The following is a 24,305-nucleotide window of genomic DNA, read 5'->3' as shown; positions in this document are numbered from 1 at the left end:
TGCGGCCCCGAGCGCTCACCATTGGCCAGCACGCCCGCCTGTCTGCGACATGGGCGGGGAGCGCGCCGGGCTGAGCAAACGCGCCCGTGTCGAAGCGGCGGCCTCGGGCGCTCACCATTGGCCCGCACAGCCGCCTTTCCGGGGCGTGGGCGGGGAGTGGGCGGAGCTGCGCGCTCCGGCAGGGCCTGTGAGGAGTGACTGCGGGGTCGCTGGGCCGCCAGGCGCGGGGGCGTAGTGCTGGAGCCAGGGCCCGGCAGTGTCCTCGCGGCTACAGGTCGGTCCGGAGTGGCGGGGGTGGGCTGCGGGAAGTGCTCCCAGAACCCGTGGGCCAGTGCCCATCAGACGCGGGGGACGGGTGCTGCCGGGGATGAAGGTGTCTGCTTCGAGGCCGGGGTGGTGGGGAGGAAGGTGAGGGCGGAGATAGCCCCCCTCGCTCGGCGCCTCCGCCCGCCCCCGGCTGACCTGGGCTGCCCCGGCCACCGGGGGGCGCAGCAGCTCCTCTTCCTCTCGGGGAAACGGCTCCCATCGCGCGTTGCAGGACTGTTCCAGCGGGGTCCGCAGGGGTGGGCTGGGGCGCACGACGCGTCTCCCGGGGTCTGGGTCGGACAACCCCACAATCGGAGCTCAGAAGTGAGGGTGGAAAAACATCTAGTGCACGCGGACGGTGCGTCGGTGGCTTCACACCGGGGACCCTGGAGAACAGTGGTATACACTCCAATTGCGCAGGACGCTGACGTGCGCTGGACTCCCCAGGGGCCCCACTGCGTTGCAGGCCCCCAGCATGGAAGCAGGCCGCGTGGAGAGCCCGTCGGTGGTGTACCAGAGCCAGGACTTCCTGGTGGTGAACAAGCACTGGGACCTGCGCATCGACAGCAGGACGTGGCGTGAGACCCCCTCTCTCCAGAAGCAGCTGCGCCTCCGCTTCCCCGAGTTAGCGGACCCGGACACCTGCTATGGGTTCAGGTGTGCAACGGCCAGGCACTGGTGGCCCGCAGCGGCCTCCGCGGGAGGGAAGTGGCCGCCCCCAGTCTAGCCACCCCTGATCCCCTGCCCCATACCAGGTTCTGCCACCAGTTGGACTTCTCCACCAGCGGGGCCCTCTGTGTGGCCTTGAACAAGGCTGCAGCGGGCAGCGCTTACAAGTGCTTCAAGGAGCGGCGTGTCACCAAGGCTTACTTGGCTCTGGTAAGGCCTGATCCGTTTCAAAGGCAGGGTATTCCCCAGAAGTTGGTGGGTGGCCCTGAGAGGAGCTTATGACCCTCCACCTGGCAGGTGCGGGGACATGTCCAGGAGAGCCGGATGACCATCAACTATGCCATCGGCAGGAACAGCACAGAGGGTCGGGCTCACACCATGTGCATCGAGGGCACACAGGGTATGTGGGGCAGGGGTGTGGGGTCTGTGGGGGGAGGGGGTCCACTGGGGACCCTGAGTGGGCAGGACCAGCTAGGGCAGGTGAGCTGGGTCGGAGCGGATTGGGTTCTGGGCTGGTCCAGCCAACCTTCACCCCTGTCTTCCTCCTTACAGGCTGTGAGAACCCAAAACCAAGTGTCACGGAGCTGGTGGTCTTAGAACACGGGCTGTATGCGGGTGACCCCGTCTCCAAAGTGCTGCTGCAGCCCCTCACGGGTATGTCTGGGGACAGGGACCAGAAAGCCGTCCAGGCCCCTTTGCTGTCTCTTAGTGGTGTCCCTCGTGCCCCTGACATGGTGAGCGCCTGGCACCCCCATCCCGTCGGACAAGATGCTGCGGTGTCCCTTTTGTTACGTTCGAGGTGAAACGGTGGCACAGGGCCAGAGTGGCCTGCCTGGGGCCGCCCCTCCACCTCAGCTGCCCACGGGGTCTTGCTCCTGGATGTGAGGGCCTCGGGAGGCCAGCAGGCTTCTGCAGCTCGCCTGGCGCAGCCCCCCCGCCCCACAGGGGCTCTCGGAGTTGACCGCTTTTCAGGTTCTGGCTGGCCGTTTGCACCAGGAAACAGGGAGGTCTGCCATTTTCAGGGATCTCAAGGGGCTTCAAGACAGCAACAGGACAGGGTTGGGGTGAAGTGAGCGGGCGGGGATGGGCACGGGATGGCACCCCCACCCAAGCGGCTCCCTCGGCACCCCCACAGGCCGGACGCACCAGCTCCGCGTCCACTGCAGCGCCCTGAGCCACCCTGTCGTGGGGGACCTGACCTACGGGCAGGCGTCGGGCCGGGAAGACCAGCCCTTCCGCATGATGCTGCACGCGTTCTACCTGCGCATCCCCACCCACAGCGAGCGTGTGGAGGCCTGCACGCCGGACCCGTTCGTGCCCGCACTCGATGCCTGCTGGAGCCCCCACACCCTGGTGCAGCCGCTGGACCAGCTCGTCCAGGTCCTGAGGGCCGCTCCCGACCCTGAGCCCGCAGGCGGGGGCCCCAGGCCTTGCAGCACCCCCGCGCCTCCCCCCAGGGCCCCCGAGACACAGGCACAGCGGGCCTCGTGCCTGCAGTGGCTGTCAGAGTGGACACTGGAGCCCGACAGCTGAGGGCAGCGCGGCGGGTGGGAGCGCCGGCTGGGGCCCCTAGGGGTGGGGGCTGCAGGGGAGAACCCTAGGCCTGTCCCGAGTCGGGGGTGTCCCCGTGTGCGGCCCCACTGCAGACAGGGACCAAGGCCTTGGCTGCTGCAGCGAGACCTGGAGAGGGGCCGGCAAGGCCAGCAGGGGGAGCCAGGCCGCCATGAGTCTGGAGGACAGGCCTTCCTCCAAGTTCCCTCTCCCCCAGGGGAAACAAGGCCTGCTTCCTGGCTCCACAGCTCCATCCCTCCTGGCTTGTTTTAGTAGATTTGCCCAGGGCCACCCTGCAAGAGGCAGAGCCGAGAGCTGAGCCAGCCTCGAGTTGGGCCCCGCCAGGGCCCCTAGCCCAGGCCCCAGAGCACCCTGCTCCTCACTGTCGTCAGACCTCCTGTGCTAGTCAGCCTCGCCTGGCTGGGCGTCCCCCCGTGCACCCTGACCCATCCTGCCCATACGGTACTGCCTTGTGCCTTTGCTTCTACCAGACTCTGCCCGGGGACCTCCTGTCCCCCCCGAGTGGCGTGTGGGGGAGGGTCTGAGCCGCCCCTCTCGGCCCTCTCACAACACTAGGCAGCCAGCGGCCCTGGATTTGGGCGTGGAAGCGAGGCCGGCCGGCCCCTCTCCTTTCAGTCCCGGACAACACAGCCCCGTCAGCCTGCTGCCGCTGAGCGTCGGGGACTCAGAATAAATACTCGGTGTCTGACCCCATGAGTGATCATGAATCTTTTGGGGGGGGGGTTGGGGGTCCCAGATCCCTGCACGGGGCCGACCTCTGCCCTGGGCCCCCCAGTAGGACCCAGGGTGGACCGTGAATGAAGACACGCTGAAGGGAGACCTCGGGGGTGAGGGGCTGCTGACCTGTCCTTCCCGCGCCGTGCAGAGGGCACCCCACGGCCCTGCTGAGAGGGCCGGGCTGTGGTGGAGGACCGTCTGTTCCTGGAGATCCTGGTTCTGGCCGGAAACATCGCAGCATCCGTCGGCTCTCAGCAGCCCCTTCTAGAGCTGCGGTCTGCACATCCGCCTCAGAATGCCAGCCAATCTCCAGGGTGGGCACTTCTGGCTGGGGGAGACCAGGAGGCTGGCATGAGCAGCTACAGGACAGCTGTCGGGGTGCATTGGCCTGGTGGGGCCCTCGGGCTGGGCCTGCAGAGCAAACGACAGAAGTCAGAGGGCTGGATACGCCTTGTGGTCCCCGAGGTAGGGAGGCAGGATGGTGAGGCGCACAGGGTTTGGCACTGTCCCCGGGAATGTTCTGTGTTGGCTGCTGCTTCCCATAAAAGATCTTGGCCCCTTGATTCCCCCAGGACCCAAAAAGCCACCCCCAGGCCGGGTCTAGACCGTGCTTCCTACGAGTCGGCTGGAGGTTGTCTCCCACCATCCTGTGAGGCTGCAGTGACCAGACACGGGGGCGCACACAGCCCACTGCCCCCCATGCCCTGGCCGTGGGTGTGCAGGGATGGAGGGTGTGGAGATCCAGCGGGCGCTCCAGGGCAAGGGGCACAAGGACAGCTTCCTCAGGCAGGCGGGGCTGCTGCACGGCACAGGCATGTGTGCTGGTGGGGCACCGCTCCCCGCAGTGTGGGAAGGGCAGCTGGACTCCCTCGAGGCCTCAGTCGGTCGCTCCAGCTGTTGGCGCCTTAGGCCCTGGGTCAACACGCCTGGTTGGCCGTGAGGCTGGCTCCCTGGGCACGTGCAGCTCTCCTGGCGGTGCTGATGACACAGCTCGGTGGCCGAACCAGCACCGTGGGGCTCAAGGCCCTGGTAACCCCCGGGCCCTGCCCCCCTCAGCCGGGGATAAACTTCCACGGCACCTCCCGCTCTGCCTCAGAGGCCCCGTCCTGGGCAACAGCTCTTTGCCACTGAGACCACCTGCCTGGTGCCCTCAGTACCTCCCCACCTCACGGCACACACGCTTACGGACACACAGGCTCACGGGCTGCAACAATCCACGTGGGTCTGATGTCCTTGCAAGGAACACATCCATCAGACGCCCCCGTGCTTGTGACTGCTCCCAGGCAGGTGTGTGGGCACAAAGACACCAGCACACACGACAGACGCAGACACGCACGTGTACGAACACACGCGTGACCCCCGGGACACAGACATGGTCCCCAGCGGGAAAGTGTGTACGCTGGGTGGGTGCCAGCCGTGAGCTCAGCGTCTCACTCCGCTGGGGCTGGAGGGCAGGTGTCTGCTGTGCTCAGGGTCCCCAGGGGCGGACACGGCACCGTCACCTGGCACAGCCCTGGTCCCTCCCCTACACGTCTGCCTGGCAGGCATCACTGCAGGAGTGGGTGGCCAGGCAGGCAGGGTGCTGGGTGAGGCATGGAGCTGAGCGGGGACACCCGTGCCCGCACCCTGCACCAGCCCTGTGCCCCAGGGCTCGGCTGCAGGGGCTGACATACTCCGTGGGCTGGGGTCACTAGTGTCTGGAGCTCCTGTTACCTGGCTTACACCTCCTGCGTTGGACCGCCACCGCGGGGCGCGGGAGCAGGCAGATGGTCTTCGAGCCCAGGTGAGAAGTGAGGGCTGGGGCAGGGCGGCGGCCACCCAGACCTCCAGGGCACCAGCTGTGACTCGTCTCAGTGTGGCTCTGGCTGGGGAGCCGCGCCTCTGTCAGCTTCCACTTTACCCACTGCCTAGGATAGGAATCCCCTAGGCCGGGCGGAATCTAGAAACCCACAGGCCCCTGACACCCTCCCTTAGGGCCTACCTCCATCCGCAGGCTGGGCAGAGCTGCTTGGGGCCGTTGGTGGGGGTTGTGGCCGGAGGCAAGGTCTCTGGCTGGGTGTCAGAGGCCCTAGAGGAGAAGAGAGCTTTCTAGATCGCCCAGGTATGGAAACAGGTTGGGGAGCCCCCAAAGCCTCACCCCCAGCTGCCTGCAGGGACTCCCTGGGACCACCGCCCTCCCCTGCAGCTGTGACGAGATGTGTTTATTGGAGACACCAAAGCCTACAGGTCCCAAGAGCCCGACCTGCGATAAGGAAGGCCCGGCCCCTCCTGCCGCTCCCTTTGGCTCCACCGAGGCATTGTTTGTGGGGTTGTTACCCTCCCCAAAGACAGAGAGTCGCACTTCTGGGGCAGCCATCCTGTGCGACCCGGACCACACCGCCCTTTCTGTGCCCCGTGCCTCGGAGGGCAGGGGACGCTGATGGCGGGGGCCTCATCACCTCCTCCCTCCTCTCCAGCTTGTCCTGGACCCACTGCCGGTGACCCCACACCTTCCCGCACAGCCATGGGCCCGAGAGCAGGTGAGACTGCCCCCCTCACAAAGGGGCACCGTCACCCTCAGGGGGCGGTTCCCACGGCCAGGCTCCCCTCAAGTGGCAGGACCATCTGTGGTCATAGGGATGCAGGGAGCCCTGGGCAGACCCTTGACGGATGCCCCCGCCAGGTAGGCCCAGCCATGAGGGGGGCCGTCAGCCGCTCATGGCCTCTTCTGTTCCAGGTGCCCCGGTGAGCCCAGGCCTCGCCCTCCTCATGTGGCTCACTGCCCACTGCTCTTGTCCCCAGGCCCAGGGCTTCTCCCAGGGAGGGCTGGATGCCAGCAGGGCTGACCTGTGGGCCAGGTGAGTGCCAGCCCCTCCTGAAATTCCAACCCCCAGGTCGTGTCCTATAGCTGATCCCCTGGCAGGCCGGGGGACTTGTGGGCTGTGCCTCTCCAGGGCCGGCACCTGATGGCCCAGGCGTGGCTGAGGCACCCACCGACCTTGCCCCAGGGCGGCCCAGATCGTCCAGTGTCCTGTTTCAGAGTCCCACCCACGTGGCCAGGCTGTGCCGCTGGGGCTGGGGCCCCCGAACCTCTCCCTCTTGCACTGCTCTCCTGGCCTGAGTCCTGTCGGCTTTCTTCCTCTGCCCCAAGGCTTGGCCGCTGTCTCAGGTCCTAAAGAGACTCAGTCATTCCCAAGCACTGTTCAGAGGTCTTGTGGCTGAGCTCAGCCATCCTTCCCTCCCCTGGGAGTCAGAGACCTCCACAGACCATCAACTGACCGATCAGTCTGCTGATCTGGCTGAAGTCCCATGAGAGGCCCTCCCCGTGCACGGGTTGTATTAGACGCACAGCACTCGGAGCACTCAGCCGGGAACCAGCGTGGCCGTGGTGACACCACAGATGCCCTGGCCACCTCTGCTCCAAACACTCAGCCACTGCTGAGCTCGGAGCCCGCTGGGACCAGGCCTCGGGCGGGAGCACAGACCCTGAGTCCAGGCTGGGGCCACCCTGAAGCCCCTCGCATAGCTCGGAGCCGGGGGCCAACCACGTGCCCACAGGGACGCCAGCGAGTGCTGGGCAGAACCGCGGTCTTGCCTGCGCCGAGGTGCCGCTGCCCACCCTTCCTCCGTCTCCCCCCTCTGGGTGTTGGGGCGCTGACCTCCATCCTGTACACTGCAGTCGGCTACCTGCCCCTCACCACTCACCTCCTTTCTGCCCAGTGCCAACGCCTCCCTCCTGCACAGCTTCTGGTGCCAGCCAGCCAGCCAGCTGCCCCGGGACCAGCTTTCTGCGCTCATCAGGGCGATGGCGACTCGCCGGGTCTTCCTCAAAGCCTGGCAGGTGAACCGCTGTGGCTGATGGGAGCGGGCCGGGGTGCTGAGGGCAGGGGCCAGGAGGAAGGACGTCCTCAGCACAGAACACGTGCCAGCAGGGGGACCGCAGGCCCGGAGGGGGCGAGTCACCAGGGTGCGGGGGCCATGCGGGAGACGCCCCAGCTTCGCCACCGCCTGAGGCGTGTCTCTGCAGCAGACCCCGGTGCGACAGGGGTCTGGCCTGCTGAGGCTGGGTGTCCCTCCCCTGAGTGATTCTCTGCTGCCGCCCACTTTGGATCATTTCTAGGACTTCGCCAATTCCCCGCAGACCCCCTGCTTTCTGTTCTTGGATTTTAGGTGAGGGCTTGTCCACCAGGCCTGCACCGGCCACTCCCTCCTCCATCTGTCACGTGGTGTCCCCCCTTGGGACGGGTCTTCCGGGCCCCGGGCAGATCCCCCAGCCTGCTGGCCTCTCCCGTGCCACCTGAGCCCCCCTCGACCCACAGCTGACCCAAGCATTGTCTGTCCCCGAGTTTAAAGAAACAGAAGGAAGGGATACCATTTTGTCCCTTTACACAATTAGCATGAAACTAGTAATAAACCTAGAGCAACCCCAAAGTGAGTCAAGTGACACAAGAAGTGCAGGCAGGTGGCCTTGGGATAAACGAGTCTGAGTCACTATAGTGCAGGGGGCCAGGGCTGAGGAGGACTCTCGGGCTGGCCTTGCAATCCTGAGACTGGTGGAGACAGGAAGACGACATGATGTCCAGGTGACAGAGTCCAGGCAGGCGGCGAAGGGGCCCACACGAGGGTGAGGCCAACGTGGCAGAGGGAAGGGGGCTGAGGCTGGGCAAGCGAGTGACATGCCCTCACCCTGCCCAGCTCAGCTGCCTGGCCAACCTGGCCGCTCTGCACGGCCTTCAGGACGACTTTGAACTCCACCCCCCGGACCTGCTGCTTTTCTACAAGTGAGTGCCCACTCCCAGGCCAGCACCTGGGTGGCATAGGCTGAGTACGCCTCCTTTGGAGTTCTGGGGACCCCAGCTGCCCAGGGATATCCGGGCCACCCCAGAGGACTATTGGCCGGGCCCCCTCCCAACAGCCCCCTTCTTGCCCACAGCCTGACGCAGGTGAGGGAAGCCGACTGCCGGGCCTTCACCCACCGCGCCGCCCAGGGGGACACCGAGCTGCTGGCCAACCTGCCCGACCAGAGGGCCGCCCTGCGGCGTGTGGCCTTGGACTGCCTGGTAGGCGCGGCCGGCAGGATGGGAGGACGGGCAGTGGGGCCAGGCTTGCACTGACCTGCCATCTCCTAGGGAGGGCCCCGCTTGCGGCTCAGTGCCTCTGATCTGCTGCTGCTTGGGGTCCTGGTGTGTGACATGGACGCGTCCAGCATCGTGGCCGCGGACCCCCGTGTGCTGCAGAATCTGCAGCGCTGCCGCCGGCTGACCGCCCCCCAGCAAGCTGCCCTCAACACGCTGCTGGCCGGCGGAGGGACGGTGCTTGGGTAGGCGGGGCCAGGACTCTGCCCGGGCCTCTCCCGTCTGCAGGAGACCACCAATGTGTACCGCTCCACTGACCTTCGACCTCTCCCCACAGCTCACGGCCCCACTGACCCCACACACAGGCTTACGGTGCTACCCCCACCTGTGAACCCCACAGTCCCTTGCCCCCATGCCTGGGGTTGGAGGGTCCTTGCCGAGCAGGGCGTCCCCTGCAGGGCAGGCCCCGGAAAGTGTGCTTGGGGAGGGGTGGGTGCCAGGGTGTGCTCCCCCCCCCCCCGCCCCTGACACAGTGCCCCTTACCACACACCAGGCCTCCGGGTTCCTGGAACCTAAAGGGGCTGCAGGCTCTGGGACCCCTGGCCACCTACATCAGCTCCAGCCTGTGGATGCAGGTGCAACAGGTAGGTACTCTGGAGTGAGGGGCTGTCCAGCGGCTGTGGACGGGGAGGGGCATCCAGCCGCCCTTCCACCAGCCACTGTGACGCCTGACGGGTGTCCCCAGCCATGCCCTGCCCCGGGGTTTCTGTCTGCGGGGCGGGAGGAGGAACCAGGGAGCCCCTGGCAGCCCCTCGCCAGGTGCGGAGTGTCTGTGCCTGCTCTCCCAGGCTGTGGGCCTGGACTTCTTCGGCAGCATGGTGGCCACGTACCGAGCTGGGCGGCTTAGCCAGCGGGACGCCAGGCGCTTCGTCACAGGCTTTCTCAAGGCCAAGGCCGAGTCGGTGTCTTCTCGGCCCAAGCGGGGCACAGGTCAGTGTGGCCACTGACCTGAGGATACTGGGTCTCCCCCTGCTCTGGGCTCCTAATCCTGGGGTGAGGGCACCCAAGATGTGTGCTGGCCTGGGCGTGGCCTAGTGGTCTGCATCCAGCGGAGGGGGTGGGGGGAGGTTAGAATCCAGTGGAGCTGAACTAAGGTCGGGCCTGAGTTGGGAGTCGAGGTCAAGCTCAATCTGGTCCGGGCAAAGTTTTCTCAGCTAGAGGTCAAGCTTGGGGAGAGAGTGCTGGATGGGTCAAGTTTGGGAGTGGGGTGGGGCCCCAGGTCAGCACAGGTCAGCTCAAAACCCCCACCCTCACCCCCGCCACAGGGAGACCCTGCATCCGCGGGGACATCACGGCGGCCACGCTGCACGACGACCTCTTTCTGGTGCACTATGACTGCGCACAGCTCGGGGCCTGCCTGGGCGGCCGCGCGCTCAAAGCCCACCTGGAGCCCCTGCTGCAGCACCCGCTGCCCGCCGAGTGCCAGCGCGTCGTCAAGGCCAAGCTGGCTCGGGTGGGTGCGCCGCGGACCCGCTGGGGTGGGGGGGGGTGGGCACTAGGCCGTGCGCCTGACCCTCCCCCCGACCCCAGGTCTACCCGCGCGGGGTCCCCGAGGAGCAGCTGCGGCTCATCACCTCGCTGGTCTACCTCTACTCCCGCTCCGAGATCGGCCAGTGGAACATCACATCCATAGACACCGTTGTGGCCCTGCTGGCCTCCGACGTGGCGCTGGAGAACCAGACTGAGGTGAGGGCGGGCGGTGCAGGGGGCGTGGGGGGGCGCCGACCTGGCCGCACTGACCCGGGGCCCCGCCTCCAGGCTGTGCTACAGAAGTACCTGGACCACAACGGCACCCTCAGCGGCGCCCTGCTCCTGGCCATCGGGGGCTCCCGCCTCTGCTGGATGAGCGCCAGGCAGATCCAGGCCATCAGGCCCTCGGAGTTCCGGTGAGCCGGCCCAGGGACCCCCACACCCCCTCAGCCAAGGAGGGTGGGGCCCGGCCAGCCCACCTAAGGCTGTTAGCTTTCTGCGGCTGCGAAACACAGTGCCATTAAGCCAGCAGTCAAGGCCAGGGAAACCGTCCCCTCACTGTCTGGAGACTGGAAGTCTGAGATCAGGGGGTCACGGGCCAGCTGCCTCCGAGGCCTGCAGGAGACACTCCATCCTGCTGCTCGTGCTGCCAGAAGCCCTGGGCCTTCCCGGGCTGTGGACACCTCGCCCCAGCCTCGGCCTCCAAGGTCACGCGGCCGTGTGCTCGTCTGCGTCCAGCTGTTAGACTCAGGGCCACGCTAATTCAGGGCGAGGTCATCTTGAGTAGGACACGCCCACACGGAGCAAACACTCCATGTCCGAGCAAGGCCACGCTCTGAGGTGGGGCAGCTGTGCGTCTGGGGAGGGACACTGCTGGGCACTGTCCAGAGGGCAAGAGGAAAACGGTGGAGGGGAGAGGCCGGGAGAGTGAGGGGCTCCCAGCCTGCCCAGCAGCCTCTGCTCTGCTCCCCCCCAGGCTGGCCGGGGCCCTGGATATCTCCTCCTGCCCTCAGAGCCGGAAAGACGTGCTCTACGCCAAGGCCCGGGAGGCCTTCGGCGGCACAGGGACCACGGCTGCCTACTACCACTTCATGCGTCCTTACCTCGGTGAGACCCTGCCCCGTGTGCCGGCGCCCCTCCCCAGAGCCCCCCACCCCTCTCCTCTCACCACTGCCCGGCCCCCAGGCGGTGCCCCCGTGGAGGAGCTGCGACATCTGGTCCAGGCCAACGTCTCTATGGACATCGACACCTTCACCAACCTGAACCCCCGTGTGCTGCAGGTGGGCCCTGGGGGCTGCCGGGCCAGGGGAGGCCCAAGCACCCCAGCCAGAGGGATGCAGCAGGCCGCGTGAACCCCAGGTCACTGCCGCCAGGCCTCACCCCCGTGCTCACTCCTCAGTCAAGCACTGCCCTGCCAGGTCTGCCCTTGGCCCCAAAGCCGGCGGCTGCAGGGCCCCCTGGCCTCCCCCCACGGCCCCCTCCCTTCCCTCACAGAACCTGACGGTCAGCAACGTGACGACGCTGCTGGGCCAGAACGTGGGGGACCTGCAGAAGGCACGGAGCCACCCCACCATCAGCTCTTGGCTGCGCAGCCTGAACAGGTCGGCCCTGGGCGAGCTGGGCCTGGACGCGGACCCTGCTGGCCTCAGGGGCCCAGGCCGCCCCACCACTGCGACCCCCACCACCACACCCCAGGGACCCTATCCAGCTCCGACATCAGGCCGTCCCGGGATCGACGCCCCCACCTCCGGTACGCTCCAAACCCGCCCTCCCCCCCACCCCCGTGGGCCTTCCCCGTCTACCTGCCCTATCTGCCCAGCGCCTCTGTGGACCCCCGACCTCACACTCCGTTGGCCACTCTGTTTGTCTCCCCGGGGGGCATCTGGGTGACAGTGACCTTCACTGGCTGCTGAGTTATTGGGGGGAAAAAACCCTCCTCCAAAACCTGTTGAGTCCCAGAAAGTGGGTGCGGTCTCCATCAGGGCTGAGGGGGGCAGCCTATATGACCTCCCCCAGCCGCAGGGACGGCGTGAGCCTTGAGGGGGTGCCCAGGCCTGGGAGGTGGCGGGACAGCCCTGGAGTGGCTCCCAGCTGGGACTGATGGGTGCTTGCTCCACGTTCTGCCTACAGGCAGCCCACCAGCCCGCCTGGGGTATCTGCCCCTCGCGGTGGCCCTGCCCTCTGGCCTCCTATGGCTGCTGTACTGGGGCACCCCAGGGCTCCGCCAGGATCGCTCCTGGGGCACCCGCACTATGGCCTCTGAAGATGGCGCTGGCCCAGCACCACGTGCAGGGAAACCGGGGCCGGTAGGTGGAGGTGGCCATGTCCCGTATCCTGGGGGCCTGCAGGGCTGCCCCCCACCCACATCCAGCTCCCGGGACACAGAGCTGGAATGAGGACCTGGGCCCCCTCCAAGGCCAGCCCTGAACCATTGACGCTTCCCCGGGCCACTGATCTCCCTTGGGGTGCTGCGGGGGAGGGGCGTCACTGAGGGAATCGAATAAAAGACAAGGTGATCTTCCTGCCTGTGTCCCTTTGTTCTGAGCCCAAGGAGGGGTAGAGACGCTCTCAGCAGGGAATAGGACTTCTGTCTGCCGTCCTCTGGCTGTGTCGCCGGATGGCACCCTGACTGTTGGCCTGGACTGGGAGGGGAGACCCTGGGACCGGTGACCCTGAGGGCCACCTGGCTGGCTGGACTAACCTCTGGACCCCGTCCTCCAAGCGCAAATAGGAGGGGCTACAAGTAGGGAACCACCTCTACCAGGTCAGGGCCTTCCCACCCGGTCCTCAGAACACCACGGGGCACCGCTGCAGGGAAGGAAAGCGTCCTTTTATTGAGCCCCAGGCCCCTTGGGGTGGGCCAGGGAGCAAGCGGCCACGCTGGCCAGGCGGGGCCTCACAGCAGGGCAGGTCCGGCATCCAGAGCAGCGGGCTCAGTTCGGGACTAGAGTCCACAGCACAGTCGGGACCGCAGTGAGCACAGGTCCGGGTCCGAGCAGGCGGGCGCCCCCTGAGAGGGCCTCTGTGCAGAGGAAGTGACTCAGATGCCCCACGCCCCCCCACCCCCCGCTCCGACCCCACCCAGCCAGTCACACGGGCCCACCTCGGAAGCTGGGGTCCACGACCAGGTAGCCATTAGGGATGCCACCCTGGAGCCCCAGGCCCAGACTGTCCAGGTCATCCTGGCGCTGCCGCGAGATCCAATCCCTCCCGGGGCTGCTCTCCTGCGCCGCCTTCAGGCCCGCCAGGTTTGGACCCAGAAGGTTTTGCACCTCGGCAATGGTCAGCGGCTGCCGGAGCCCCAGGGGGCCGTCAAGGTCGCTAGCCTCCGCCCCAGAAGGCTGCTGGGCTCCGCTCTGCCCGAGCCTCCCCGCGCGTCCCTTTCTGGGCGCAGAGGCCTCAGCCAGGGCGCAAAGGCAGCCCCTCCCCGGCCCCGCCCCTCAAAGGCCCCCAACAGTGTCCCGCCCCTTTTGCCCCACCCCCTGTGGCTCCGCCCCGTGGCCGTACCAGCACTGCCTCGGGCCGAAGCGTCCTGAATGTGGCCAAGTCCATGCTTACGTTCTGACGACTGAGGGCCCGCAGGTCTTCCGTGGGGGCCCCACCTGCCCACGGGGAGAGGGCCCCAAGCGTGAGGCCTCGAAACGGCCCCCAGTCCTATCCCCTGACCAGAGGCTGCAGGAAGCCCTCTTCCTTCACCAAGATTCCCTTTTCCTAAAGAATTTCTGGGCCCTGGGTTCCCCTGGTGACCATCTGAGCTCAGGGTGCGTGGAGAGGCTGGAGGTGGCCGAGGGAGCGTCTGGTGCGGCTCAGAATTCACAGGGTCTCCACCTACACACATTTGTAAGGGCACAGGGCACACGAGCACCAGCATCCCAGTGAGGCAGTAACTAACAGCACCGTGTGGGGGTCCTGCCATCACACTGGCCGTCACACCCCCCTGGGTGTCCTCCCGGCTCACCCAGGTAGGGCTTGATCTTCTCGAAGTATTCAGACCCGCTCATGTTCTGGAAGGCAACTCGGGCCTTGGGGTAGAGAACGTCCATCTGCACCGGGCCGCACGCATCCAGGTCAGGGGGCCTGGCCGCCCTGGGGAGGCAGCAGAGCCCCGCACAGTGAGCTTGGAGCGCAGCGTGCCCGCCACACCCGGCAGACCCCGGGACTCACCGGACAACACTGAGCTGCACCGCGCCCAGCTGCTCAGGACTGAGGAGGCACAGGTATGTCGGATGGAAGGCCGCCAGGGCGTCCACGGTGGCCTTGTCCAGCTCACCCCCTCCCGCCAGGTAGCGAGCAATCAGGGCAGCCACCTGTGGAAGGAGGAGGCCACGGGTGCCGTGGGCAAGGAGACGCCCCCTCCCCCAGGGCCTGCACAGCCTCACACCACCTGCTCCCTCTGCACCTGTGCATCCATTTCCTGCCCTCTGCTGACTTTAAGAAGAGACTTCACGGTTTCCAGGGATGTCACGTTCCACTTGTGGATGTCCTTGGGGGTGAGCTCACGGAAGAAGTACCCGAGGTGCTGGACCAGGGACTCGGGGTACCCCTGTGGATAGAGCTGCCCGGGGAGGTGACTGGGCGGCTAGGGGCAGCCCGGGAGGGGTGGGCAGGCGTGAGCCTGTCATGAACTACCTGGTCCAATTTGCGCTTAAAAACTTCCAGCTGCTGGTAGGTGAAGGGCAGCGTGTTCACACGGTCCATGTGAGCGGCCAGCAGCGCCCCGTCCACACAGGCCGCCAGCTCCCAGGGCTCGTAGAAGACAAGGTTTTCATCCACCACGCGGGCCCTGCGCTCCGGGGGGCAGCCCTTCTCTGCGGGAGCAGGCAGGGGATTGAGGGCTGGACATCGCTTGTCAGCCTCCTCCTCCTAAACCTCCCAGAGACCCCAGGCAATGTGTGATGCCCTCCAGGCCTCAGTTTACACATCAGCAGAATGGGGTGATTCTGTCCATTCTCTGGGATTGTCACAGTTGAGCAAGCTGAGCGGCCAGAAAGGGGCACAGGTATGGGCAGGTACGACCCTGCAACACTGGCCCATCCCCATGTCTCCCGACAGCCCACGGGGCAGGGTGTCCCACATACTCTCGGTGTCCCGCCGGCCCCTCGGAAGGATGGCGGCCAGCTCAGGCCGCTGCCAAGACAGGTCCCAGGGGGTGCCTCGCAGCCAGGGGGTCATGACACCCTGAGGACAGAACATGGCTGCAGCTGAGCCGTGCACGGCCCGGGGTCCGAGGCCCCCTTCCCAGGGCCAGACACCTTCCTCGGTTTCCCCAGAGGGAACTTACTGGTCTTGAGTCTGCAGCCTGGACCCTGGAAGGTAGCATCCACCCTGCAGGGGAGGAGCACAAGGCTTGAAGGGACAGCCAGGGATCCCGGGTGTGTCTGCTACAGGCCCCCACCCTGCATAGGAAGGAGGCAGAGCTGCCCCCCAACACTGTGCACACCCCACAGGCTTAGGTCTGTGCCCCATGAAGTCACAGCCCCCCCCCCCAAGGAGCCTGGGCCTCCCACATCCTCCTAAGACCGCCCTGCGCAGGGTGATGAGTTGCGCCTTCCATGGACACTCACAGTGCAGCCTGAGCCCCCATCACTGCCCTGCAGTCCAGCAGGGCAGCCAGACACAATCACTTCTGGGGACAGAGACACGGCCCGCAGCCTACCCAGGGCTCAAGGCACCTACCTAGAAGGTGGAACAGCTGTCTGCCCTCAGGGCCCCGCCAGGACAGGGGTGGGAGGCCCTGCCCGCAGCCAGGGAGGAGGCGTGGGCAGGGAGAGCCCTTCTTGAGGCCCCTCAGCTGTCTGGCCCCCCAATCTCTGCAGCAGCCACCCCTTACTCACCGAGGCTGAGAAGCAGGAGCGGGAGGCTGCCGAGGGTGGGGGTCCCACGGGACCCCAGGGGAGCTAGAGCAGCCTGCAAGGCCATTGTCTGTGAAGGACAGCAGCTCTGATATCCCCACCGTTTGGGTAAACAACCTCCCCGGTCGCCCCTGCCTCCCCATCCCCCTGGCTCCCCCCCCACACCCCTCCTGTCACCCCTCCCCCGCCTCACCCTGGGCCAGTGCAGGGCCTTATGGGTCTGGAAGAGTCTCAGGCCCCCGCAGGTGGTGTCTCTGGGCCTCCAGCCCTGCTCTCAGGACCGACCTGTCTACCTGACCCGCCCGCTCCGGGAAACCGGCCCCTCCTGCAGGGGGTGTTGAGTCTGAGTCAGCCTGGCCCCCCGCAGTGAGAGGCCAGGCCGGCAGCTGGTTAGGGCAGGGCGGGAGAGTAGAGTGTAAAGGCAGGGCCGCCTCTGGCCCAGGCTGGCCCGATTCCACACTCGCACCAGGGCTGGGGATAGACGTGAGTGACGCCCACACCCTGGGGTGTGGCCGCTCGCTCCCCCCATCCTTCTCCTGGCACCTGCCAGGCTCTGTGCAAACCAGGGCCCTGCTGGACAAGCCCTCTGGGGCCCACCTGCCCTCCGGCTTTCCCTTCTGAGCTCCCTCCCAAGACAGAGGCCTCCGTGTCTTGTGGGTACAACACCCTTCCTACCTGCCAGTCCCTTGGGTGGGGAACAGGTGGATAGGGATTCTGGAGAGACACCCTCTGCATTTCTGGAGTGGGGTTCGGGGCCATTGCCGGCCAGTGTGGGGTGTAAAAGTGTGTGGAGTATTGTCCCAGGGTAGGGTGGGGGCCTGCGGGAGACGAAAGCAATGTAGTCCACACTACATTCACCCCTCCCGGGGAGGCCCAGGACGGGAGGCTGTCCTGCCCTGGGCGTGGTGAAGCAGAGACATCCCTTCCCGCCAGTGAGCCTCCGCCCAAGCCTGGGTCAGTCCCACCCGGGCTCAGGAACGAGGGGGCAACTTCATGCTTGCAGCAGCCCCTCTCAGCGGACTGGGAGCCCGGCGCTCAGGGAGAGTTCTGGAAAGTGGCCCCAGGTGAACTTCTCCCCTCCCCCACCAGGCTCCAGAGGGGGTGCGAGAAAACCAGACCCCCAGACCACAAAATGGGCAGTGGAGTGAGGACCCCGCCCCTTGGATGGGTGAGGCCAGGTGGGCCCCTCCCCACCCTGTCCCCTACTGCCCCTTCCCCAAGCCCACAGACCCAGGGAACCCCCAGCACCTCAGTGCCTGGGAGCCTCTGCAGCCCCCCATGGGCCCTGGATTCTGCATCCTTCACATCTCCACCCCCAGACCATCCCCCGGAAGGCCAGGTTGGGCCACAGAGGCACACAGCTTTCAAGCGGCCAGAGCTCGACCTGCAGTCTCTAGTCGGCTCCCGCCGGTCTGGAGCACCCGTGTTTGTGTGTGACCCAGAGCCAGTCCCCAAAGGAGCTCTCCCTCTGCAAGCCTGCTCTGACGCTTCCTTTTCTGTCCTGCATCGTCCCCCAGGGGGGCAGTACAGGGAAGGTGCCAGGGCTGGCCCCCTCTAATCCTGAGTCCTCTGTGACAGCATCCACCTGGTGGCCCGTTCTGCAGAAACACCTGCACACCGGCTCAGGGCCTACTGCACGCTGGGCCTTCCTCAGACATCGGCACGTGCTAGAGCGGGAAAGGTCAGGTCCTGTCCAGGGCCCTGGCAGCGGGGCATGACCACAGAGACGCTGGCCCTAGCCCTGCCTTTCTGCCCCTACCCTGCTACCAGGTGAGGTCTGGGGTCTGAGTGGACCACAAGCTTCTCAGAGTGCAGTGGGAGGTAGAGGCTGTGCCTTGACACTATGTCTAGCTCCTTCCCCCGAACCTGGGAGTCGTGAGCTCAGAACTCAGGGCAGGCGAGCATTTGCTGCCCCGCCGGTCCCACCCCAGCCCAACCCCCGCCCCCACCCACCATCTGGTCTTCAAGGGACAGAAAATGAAGTCAGACCACATTCCCAACTTCAGGCCCTCCTGGGGAGAGTCGGCAGGGGAGCCCGACAGGTTCGGGGTGTTGGATACATGGTCATTTAGTCAGCCCCAAGCACAGACGCCCTGCAGCCGGCCCGGTCACACAGTGGGGCAGGGCAGCTGGCACCAGGGCAGAACCGACCCTGAGGAGGGGGTGGGGCGTGTTCAACAAGGACCTGGCAAGGGGGCATCTGTGGTGGCAGGGGCCGGGTTGCCCCCTCCACGCCTGCTTCTTTGGGGTGGCCAGGGTCCCTCCTGGCTGAGTCCTGGGACCAGCCTTGGCTAATCCCTGCTCCCACTCAGACCTTCTTGGTTAGAGGCGCCAGGCGTGTTCATGCCGGTGACCCAGACCCCAGCTGGGCCAGTGTCCACACCCCATATGGATGAGGCCAGGGTCAGACCCTTTTGACCCTGGATACTGGGCTGGGCCCCAGGACACCCCTGGGAAAGTCCCTGGTGGGTGTGGGCCCTGCGCCGGTGACTCTTTTTCAGGGTGATCGACCAGACCTGAGCCTCCTTTGCCTTGGTGTCCTTATCTGGGGAGTGAGGCGGTCAAGAGGCCGGCACCCCTCGGTCCGGCCAGCCAAAGAGGCCGTGCCAGCTGGGTGCGGCAGGAATGTGCGGGGGAGTGGTCCGGGCGGAGGGCGGCCCTGGGGGCGCAGGGGGCCCCTCCCGCCGGGTGCGTACCAGGCTCGAGGTGGGGGCTGCAGCTTGCTCCACAGCATCTCACCGCCCCCTTGCTCACTCCGTGAGACGAGGCGCAGTGGGCCAGGCTGGGGCCCCCGGGGGCCGCCCCACTCGCCCTGACGGCAGCGAGGACACGGAGAGAGAGGCCCTCGGTTGTGCTGCTGGTGGGAATGCAAACCTGGGCGGCCGCCCTGAGAACAGGATGGAGGCTCTTCAGAAAGTTAGAGATTACACTCTGACCCAGCAAACGCACCACCAGGTATTCACCCAACGGATACAGGGGTGCTGAGGGGAAGGGGCACATGCACCCCAGCGTTTGTAACAGCGCTGTCGACAACAGCCCAAATGTCCCTCGGCAATGGGTGAATGGATAAAGAGGAAGGGGGGTGTGTGTGCGTGTGTGTGTGTGCGTGCCCGCGCGTCCCCACACAATGGACTATTACTCGGCAATCAAACAGAATGAAATCTTGCCCTTTGCAACCTTGCGGATGGAACTAGAGGGTATCATGCTAAGCAAAATGAGTCAGAGAAAGACAAGTATCACATGACTTCACTCATATGTGGAATTTAAGATACGAAACAGATGAACATAAGGCAAGGGAAGCAAAAATAATGTAAAAACAAGGAACAAGGAAGGGGACAAAACATAAGAGACTCTTTTTTTTTAAATATTTTATTTATTTTTGGTACACAGAGAGACAGAGCATGAGAGGGGGAGGGGCAGAGAGAGAAGGAGACACAGAACCAGAAGCAGGCTCCAGGCCCTGAGCTGGCAGCACAGAGCCTGACGCGGGGCTCGAACCCACGAACGTGAGATCTGACCTGAGCTGAAGTCGGAGGCTTACCCGGCTGAGCCACCCAGGTGTCCCAACGTAAGAGACTCTTAAATACCGAGACCGGAGGGTTGTGTAGGGGCTGTGGGGGGGGGGGTGAGTGGGCTGAGTGGGGGCATTGAAGAAGACACTTGTTGGACGAGCACGGGGGGCACGCACAGGGGATGAATCACTGCAATCTCCTCCTGAAATCATTATCGCGCTACATGCTAACTAACTTGGATGTAAATTTAAAAATAAATAGATTAATTGAAAGAAAAGAAAGGAAAAGAAAAAAGAAGGAAAGAAAGGTCGGAAGGGAGGAAGGAAGGGAGGAAGAAAAGGTCCCCAGCAGCTCAGTCATGATCTCGCGGTTCGTGATCGGGCCCCGCACCAGGCTCTCTCCTGGTCAGCGCAGACCCCGCTTCAGACCTTCTGTCGCCCTCTCTCTCTGATCCTCCCCTGGCTCTCCCTCTCGCTCTCTTTCTCGTAAAAGTGAAAATAAACATTTGAAAAAAAAAAAAAGGAAGGAAGGATCTATCCACAGATGACAATGGAAGCATTCTGGACAAATCATAAGAGACCAAGTCCCGGAGGATTCTGGGGAAGGAACAAAATCTAGCGGACTTCGGCGAGGAAGCGCCGCCTGGGAGGAGGCCCCTTGCGCCTGCGCCCTGAAGAGCCGCGGCGGGCGTGCTGGGCCCCGCCGAGTCCCGCCGGCTTCGGGCTGAAGGAGGAAGGGCAGGCGGTTCAGCATCGGCTCTGGATTTCGGCTCAGGTCATGATCTCAGGGTTCGTGAGCTCAAGCCCCGCCCTGCGGAGCCTTCTGGGGATTCTCTCGCTCGCTCGCTCTCTGCCCCACCCCCTGCTCATGCTCTCTCTCTCTCTCAAAAATAAGCATTTAAAAATAGAAGAGAATAAAACAAAATAAAATAAAACAAAACATAGGCCAAGGCAAGAATATCCAATGGGAAAAGGACTGTCTGTCCAACAAGTGGTGATTGGACAGCTGGAGGCAACATGCAAAAGAAAGAAACGGAACCACCTTCTTACACCACACACAAAAATAAACTACAAATGAATGAGAGATCTAAGTGTGAGATCTGAAACCATAAAAGTCCTTCAGAAGAGAACACAGGCAGCAACTCATCCGACCTCGGCTGTAACAACTCCTCTCTAGACACGTCTCCTGAGGCAAGGGAAACAAAAACAAAAATAAACTATTGGGACTTCATCAAGGTAAAACGCTTCTGCCCAGCAAAGGAAGCAATCAGCAGAACTAAAAGGCAACCTACTGAATGGAAGAAGGTTTTTGCAAATAACATATCTGATAACGGGTTCGTATCCAAAATCTGTAAAGAACTGATACAACTCAACACCAGAAAACCAAATAATCCAACTACAAACTGGGCAACGACAGGAGCGTTTTTCCACAGGAGACATCGGGGGGCCGCCCGACACATGCTCAGCATCACGGACCCTCGGGAATGCGAACCAGCACCACAGGGAGGCGCCTCGCCCGGCAGAATGGCTGGAAGCAACCACGTAAGAAGCGACAGGAGCAACAGGTGTGGTTGCGGATGTTGAGAAAGGGGAGCCTCTGGCGGGAAGACACACTCGTGCAGCCAAACAGATGCGAAAACGAAACAGCTGGAAAAGGAAGAGAGTCCAACACACAGACTCTGCACCAGACAACACGCGGACGGTCAGCAGAGGGGGCGGCGGGAGTGGGTGACGGGGACCAAGAGTCCACCTGTCACGGTGAGCAGACACCGCACCAAAGATGCGTGAGTGGCCGAACGACACGTGGGAACGGGTGGGGACGACAGAGGCCCAACGTCACCCCTCAGGGAAACGCAAATCAAATCCACGTGACAGTCACCCAGCGGAGTGAGTCGGCTGAACGGGACCGAGGTGCCGGGTGCCGGCAGGGACGTGGCGGGACTGGGGTCCTCACACTGCTGGTGGGGGCACCCCTCAGTGCCGTCACCGCGGGCTGCCGTTTTCTTAAGAAGTTAGACATACACCAGCTGTGCGATCTGGTCACCCCTCTCTTAAGTGATTACCCCAGAGAAATGAAAACCTAATCCGCGCAAGAACATTCACAGTAGCCAAAAATGGGGACGAGCGGATTTCCAGCAATAGGTGAACGGACGCACTAGTGTGCCAAATCCGTACGGCCGTAAGGGGGAAAAGGGTACGGACACATGAAGGAACCAGATGAATTTCAAGGTCATTGTGCTGAGTGAAGAAGCAGACAGCAAAGAGAACATAAAACTTCGGTAACAACTTTAAAACTGAAACTAGGGGCGCCTGGGTGGCTCAGTCGGTTGAGCAGCCGGCTTCGGCTCAGGTCAGATCTCACGTTTGTGGGTTCGAGCCCCGCGTCAGGCTCTGTGCAGACAGCAAGCGCAGAGCCTGGAGCCTGCTTCAGGTTCTGTGTCTCCCTCTCTCTGCCCCTCCCCCTCTCATGCTCTATCTCTCTCTGTACCCAAAATAAATAAAACATTAAAAAAAAAAAAGTAAAAAAAAAAAAAATGAAACTAATCTATTATCACAAAAAGCAAATCCATGCTGGCCTGGGGCCCGGCAGCTTCCCCCAGACTAAAGAGTCCTGTTCACTGGAGAACGGTGGACCCAGAAGTCCAGCGGAGACGGTGGGGGTGGAGACGTGCGGCACGCTGGAGGCGCGGTGGCTTCCGGGCCGCACGCACCAGAGGTCCTTGGATGCCGCCCTTTAAGCGGATGCCTTTATTGCACATCAATTACACGATGAAATTGATTTTGAAACCCACAGCCTAACAAGCGCTGGCGAGGACGTGGAGAAATCGCTCCCTTGGGCATCGCTGGCGAGAAGGCTCCCGGTGCGGCCGCTGTGGAAAACAGTCTGGCAGCGCCTCAAACCCTTAGACCCGGGATTGCCACACGACCCAGCACGTGAAGGTGGAAGCCAGAAACTCACACGGATCCTTGTCCAGCCGTGTTCTCGGCACCAGGCCCAGGGCCCATCGGCAGAGGGGCGGGAGAAGGGGGCCCGGGGCCGCCCGGGCGGGGGCTGTGACTCGGCCGCGGAAGGAAGGGGGCGCACATGACAACGTGGACGGACCTGAAAAGACGGGCTCAGTGGGAGCGGCCAGATGTGGACGGACAAACATTCCCTTTACTGCAGCGTCCAGATCAGGGGAATCCATCGAGACAGAAAGTGAAACAGGGGCTCCCAGGGGCCGGAAGCAGGGAGGGGAACCGTGGTTTAAACAGTGCCGAGCGTCTGTTTCATAAAAAGTTCTGGAAGTTGACGGTGATGATGGGCACACAGCACTGTGAACGTACCTAATACCACGAAATCGTACACTGAAACGTGATTCAAAGGGTAAATTTTACCTCGTGTATATTTCACCACCATAAACCATGAGCAGCATTACTTTATGTCAGCAATAACAAATTTAGTAGAAAAACAATCGTTGCTAGTAACAATGAAATCCACAAAGTCTCTAGGAATCAGCCTAATATTGCAGAGAACAACCCAACAGGATAAAGGTATCAGTGTTCCTAAAATCATTCTGTACGATCCTATCAAAAATTATAGGCGTTTTTTTCAGGAATGTAACCATTTTAAAAATAAAGAGAATACACATCAGTGATGTAAGAAGAGCAAACTCCTGGATATGAAGACAAGGCCACGGTAATCAAGTTAGAACACACAGCGGGCAGGCGTGAGACGGTGCAATGTCCCCGCGGGCACGCGGCGGGGAAGGGGCAGGGGCGCAGGGCAGGCGGCGCAGGGAAATGAGACCCGCGAACGGCAGAGACCACCGCGTGCACGTAGGAGGACGAGGGCTGAGGAATGCCACCTGCTGACGGCGGCGGAGCGTGACTTCACGGAATGCAGGGTCCCCGCTCTGTAAACAACTGGCAGTTAACAGGCCGGCATCACACAGGGAGGCGGACACCCGTCGCCCAGCAGCGCCCGAGGCCTGAGGCTCAGTGAGGACCTAGAACACGGGGGGGGGGGGGGGGGGCCAGACCCCGTGGGACCACAGAGAATCCAGGTCAAACCAGGAGACTGACAAAATTAGAGAGGGGGGTGGTGACAGGTGTCGGTGACCATGCGGAGGGACAGCCCTACGATGGACACCTGCAAGAAGCCCACCGCCCCCCCCAGCCCCGGCAACCGGGACGCCCGTTCCCTTCCGGCCTCCTCCAGGCGTGGCTCGGCTCAGCGTTTTGCAAGCTGCACTCAGGGTGCAGCTGCCTGTGCTGCCCCAAGCCGGCCTCTGCCTGCCCGTCCTCACTGCCGGGCGTCGCCCGAGGCCTCTGCCAGCCTTGTCACTCTCTGGGTGAACAAATGTGGGGCTGTTTATTCTGCACGTAAAGAAAAGGATCGCTTTTCATGTTTGCGTGACTGACTCTGTTCCTCACCAGGGGAGGCGTCCAGTCTCGGCTAAAGGGTCAGGTCAACGGTCTCTCCCGGTGTGACAGCTGCTGTGAACGCACCTCCCTCTAACCTGACCGTCCCCGCGCCCAGGGGCAGGCCGCCAGCTCCCCCAGTAGGACCCACTTTCTTGGACAGCAGGGCCCATGCCCCAAGGTCAGTAGGTTGTCTCTGGTCCCATTTCTCGAAACATCTGTTCCCCAGTGTGGGCAAAATAACAAAAGGGACCAGAGTAGGCTGGCCTGGAGCCTGGAGCACACCTCTCCTGGGTCCCTGCACCAGGATGCCTCTTCCAGGAAGCCTTCATGGCTGGCACAGGTCTGGGAGGACTGGGAACTCAGCCTCTTTCCCCAGAGCCGCTGTTTCCACCCTGACGCCAGGCCAGAGCAGGACATTCACGCAGAGAAGGAAGAGCCACGGAAGATGGCATTTTTACCCCCATTTTACAGAGAAGGAAACTGAGGGCCAGAGAGGCCCAACGACTGGCCAGAGCCCACATAAGAGTCGGGTCTCTCAGCTTTGAGAGAGAGTGTGGGGACGGTTCTGGGGCCACATTCTCTCTCGGTGGCTGCCCTGCGCGCAAGGTCCAGAGCCTCGGTCTCCCGCTCGCAGGGCAGAACTTGCCGGCAGTGGCTGCACGCCCACAGCGGGGCCCCCCCTTCAAG

At 63.7% G+C, this 24,305-nt stretch overlaps 4 protein-coding genes across 7 annotated transcripts in view; 2 read left to right on the top strand and 2 right to left on the bottom strand.

Moving 5' to 3' along the window:
- The window catches only part of CHTF18 (chromosome transmission fidelity factor 18), a 9,052-nt gene extending 8,269 nt beyond the window's left edge, over positions 1-783 (bottom strand). The window contains exons 1-2 of the mRNA XM_029949112.1: positions 714-783; positions 116-596 (exon numbers count right to left, since the gene is read on the bottom strand). Of these exons, the coding sequence (XP_029804972.1) occupies positions 116-596; positions 714-783 (551 nt within the window). The remainder of the gene's footprint in view (positions 1-115; positions 597-713) is intronic.
- On the top strand, positions 94-3,240 carry RPUSD1 (RNA pseudouridine synthase domain containing 1). Of its 3 annotated transcripts, none has more exons than XM_029947466.1 (6): positions 94-274; positions 773-963; positions 1,062-1,185; positions 1,273-1,375; positions 1,528-1,629; positions 2,111-3,240. In XM_029947466.1, exons 2-6 carry the CDS (start codon positions 782-784, stop codon positions 2,506-2,508), a joined length of 909 nt encoding a protein of 302 aa, XP_029803326.1. In that variant the 5' UTR covers positions 94-274; positions 773-781; the 3' UTR covers positions 2,509-3,240. The 3 variants fall into 3 exon arrangements, with proteins under 3 accessions (XP_029803326.1, XP_029803324.1, XP_029803323.1); XM_029947464.1 differs by having other exon boundaries at positions 754-963; XM_029947463.1 differs by having other exon boundaries at positions 95-274; positions 727-963.
- Positions 3,241-5,753: 2,513 nt separating this feature from the next.
- LOC115299096 (mesothelin-like protein) lies at positions 5,754-12,370 on the top strand. Its single transcript, XM_029948407.1, has 15 exons — positions 5,754-5,783; positions 5,981-6,101; positions 6,964-7,084; positions 7,939-8,024; positions 8,177-8,303; positions 8,373-8,563; positions 8,872-8,962; positions 9,167-9,308; positions 9,644-9,831; positions 9,909-10,064; positions 10,137-10,264; positions 10,825-10,955; positions 11,034-11,128; positions 11,343-11,598; positions 11,979-12,370. The coding sequence occupies exons 1-15, from the start codon at positions 5,768-5,770 to the stop codon at positions 12,242-12,244; spliced, it is 2,115 nt and encodes a 704-aa protein (XP_029804267.1). The 5' UTR covers positions 5,754-5,767; the 3' UTR covers positions 12,245-12,370.
- Positions 12,371-12,657: 287 nt separating this feature from the next.
- Positions 12,658-16,061, bottom strand: MSLN (mesothelin). Of its 2 annotated transcripts, XM_029948907.1 has the most exons (11): positions 15,894-16,059; positions 15,683-15,770; positions 15,130-15,173; positions 14,927-15,026; positions 14,478-14,656; positions 14,248-14,403; positions 14,013-14,155; positions 13,807-13,934; positions 13,356-13,450; positions 12,952-13,138; positions 12,658-12,870 (listed from the first exon to the last, which is right to left on the bottom strand). In XM_029948907.1, exons 2-11 carry the CDS (start codon positions 15,765-15,767, stop codon positions 12,782-12,784), a joined length of 1,206 nt encoding a protein of 401 aa, XP_029804767.1. In that variant the 5' UTR covers positions 15,768-15,770; positions 15,894-16,059; the 3' UTR covers positions 12,658-12,781. The 2 variants fall into 2 exon arrangements, with proteins under 2 accessions (XP_029804767.1, XP_029804768.1); XM_029948908.1 differs by lacking the exon at positions 12,952-13,138 and having other exon boundaries at positions 15,894-16,061.
- Between the last annotated feature and the right edge of the window lie 8,244 nt (positions 16,062-24,305).

This window comes from Suricata suricatta, chromosome 8 (genome assembly GCF_006229205.1).
Source record: "Suricata suricatta isolate VVHF042 chromosome 8, meerkat_22Aug2017_6uvM2_HiC, whole genome shotgun sequence".
Lineage (NCBI taxonomy): Eukaryota > Metazoa > Chordata > Mammalia > Carnivora > Herpestidae > Suricata > Suricata suricatta.
This window is presented reverse-complemented; position numbering and strand designations above follow the sequence as displayed.

Bases quoted from the DNA above. Each gene is read 5' to 3' on its own strand.
- RPUSD1 (XM_029947466.1), top strand. From the start codon at position 782: ATGGAAGCAGGCCGCGTGGAGAGCCCGTCGGTGGTGTACCAGAGCCAG. The intron at 964-1,061 runs GTGTGCAACGGC...GCCCCATACCAG, and splicing joins GACACCTGCTATGGGTTCAG to GTTCTGCCACCAGTTGGACT. The intron at 1,376-1,527 runs GTATGTGGGGCA...TCCTCCTTACAG, and splicing joins GTGCATCGAGGGCACACAGG to GCTGTGAGAACCCAAAACCA.
- LOC115299096 (XM_029948407.1), top strand. The intron at 8,025-8,176 runs GTGAGTGCCCAC...TCTTGCCCACAG, and splicing joins GACCTGCTGCTTTTCTACAA to CCTGACGCAGGTGAGGGAAG. The intron at 8,963-9,166 runs GTAGGTACTCTG...CTGCTCTCCCAG, and splicing joins TGTGGATGCAGGTGCAACAG to GCTGTGGGCCTGGACTTCTT.
- MSLN (XM_029948907.1), bottom strand. From the start codon at position 15,767: ATGGCCTTGCAGGCTGCTCTAGCTCCCCTGGGGTCCCGTGGGACCCCC. The intron at 13,139-13,355 runs GTACGGCCACGG...GGGCTCCGGCAG, and splicing joins TTCGGCCCGAGGCAGTGCTG to CCGCTGACCATTGCCGAGGT. The intron at 12,871-12,951 runs GTGGGCCCGTGT...TCCTCTGCACAG, and splicing joins CGTGGACCCCAGCTTCCGAG to AGGCCCTCTCAGGGGGCGCC.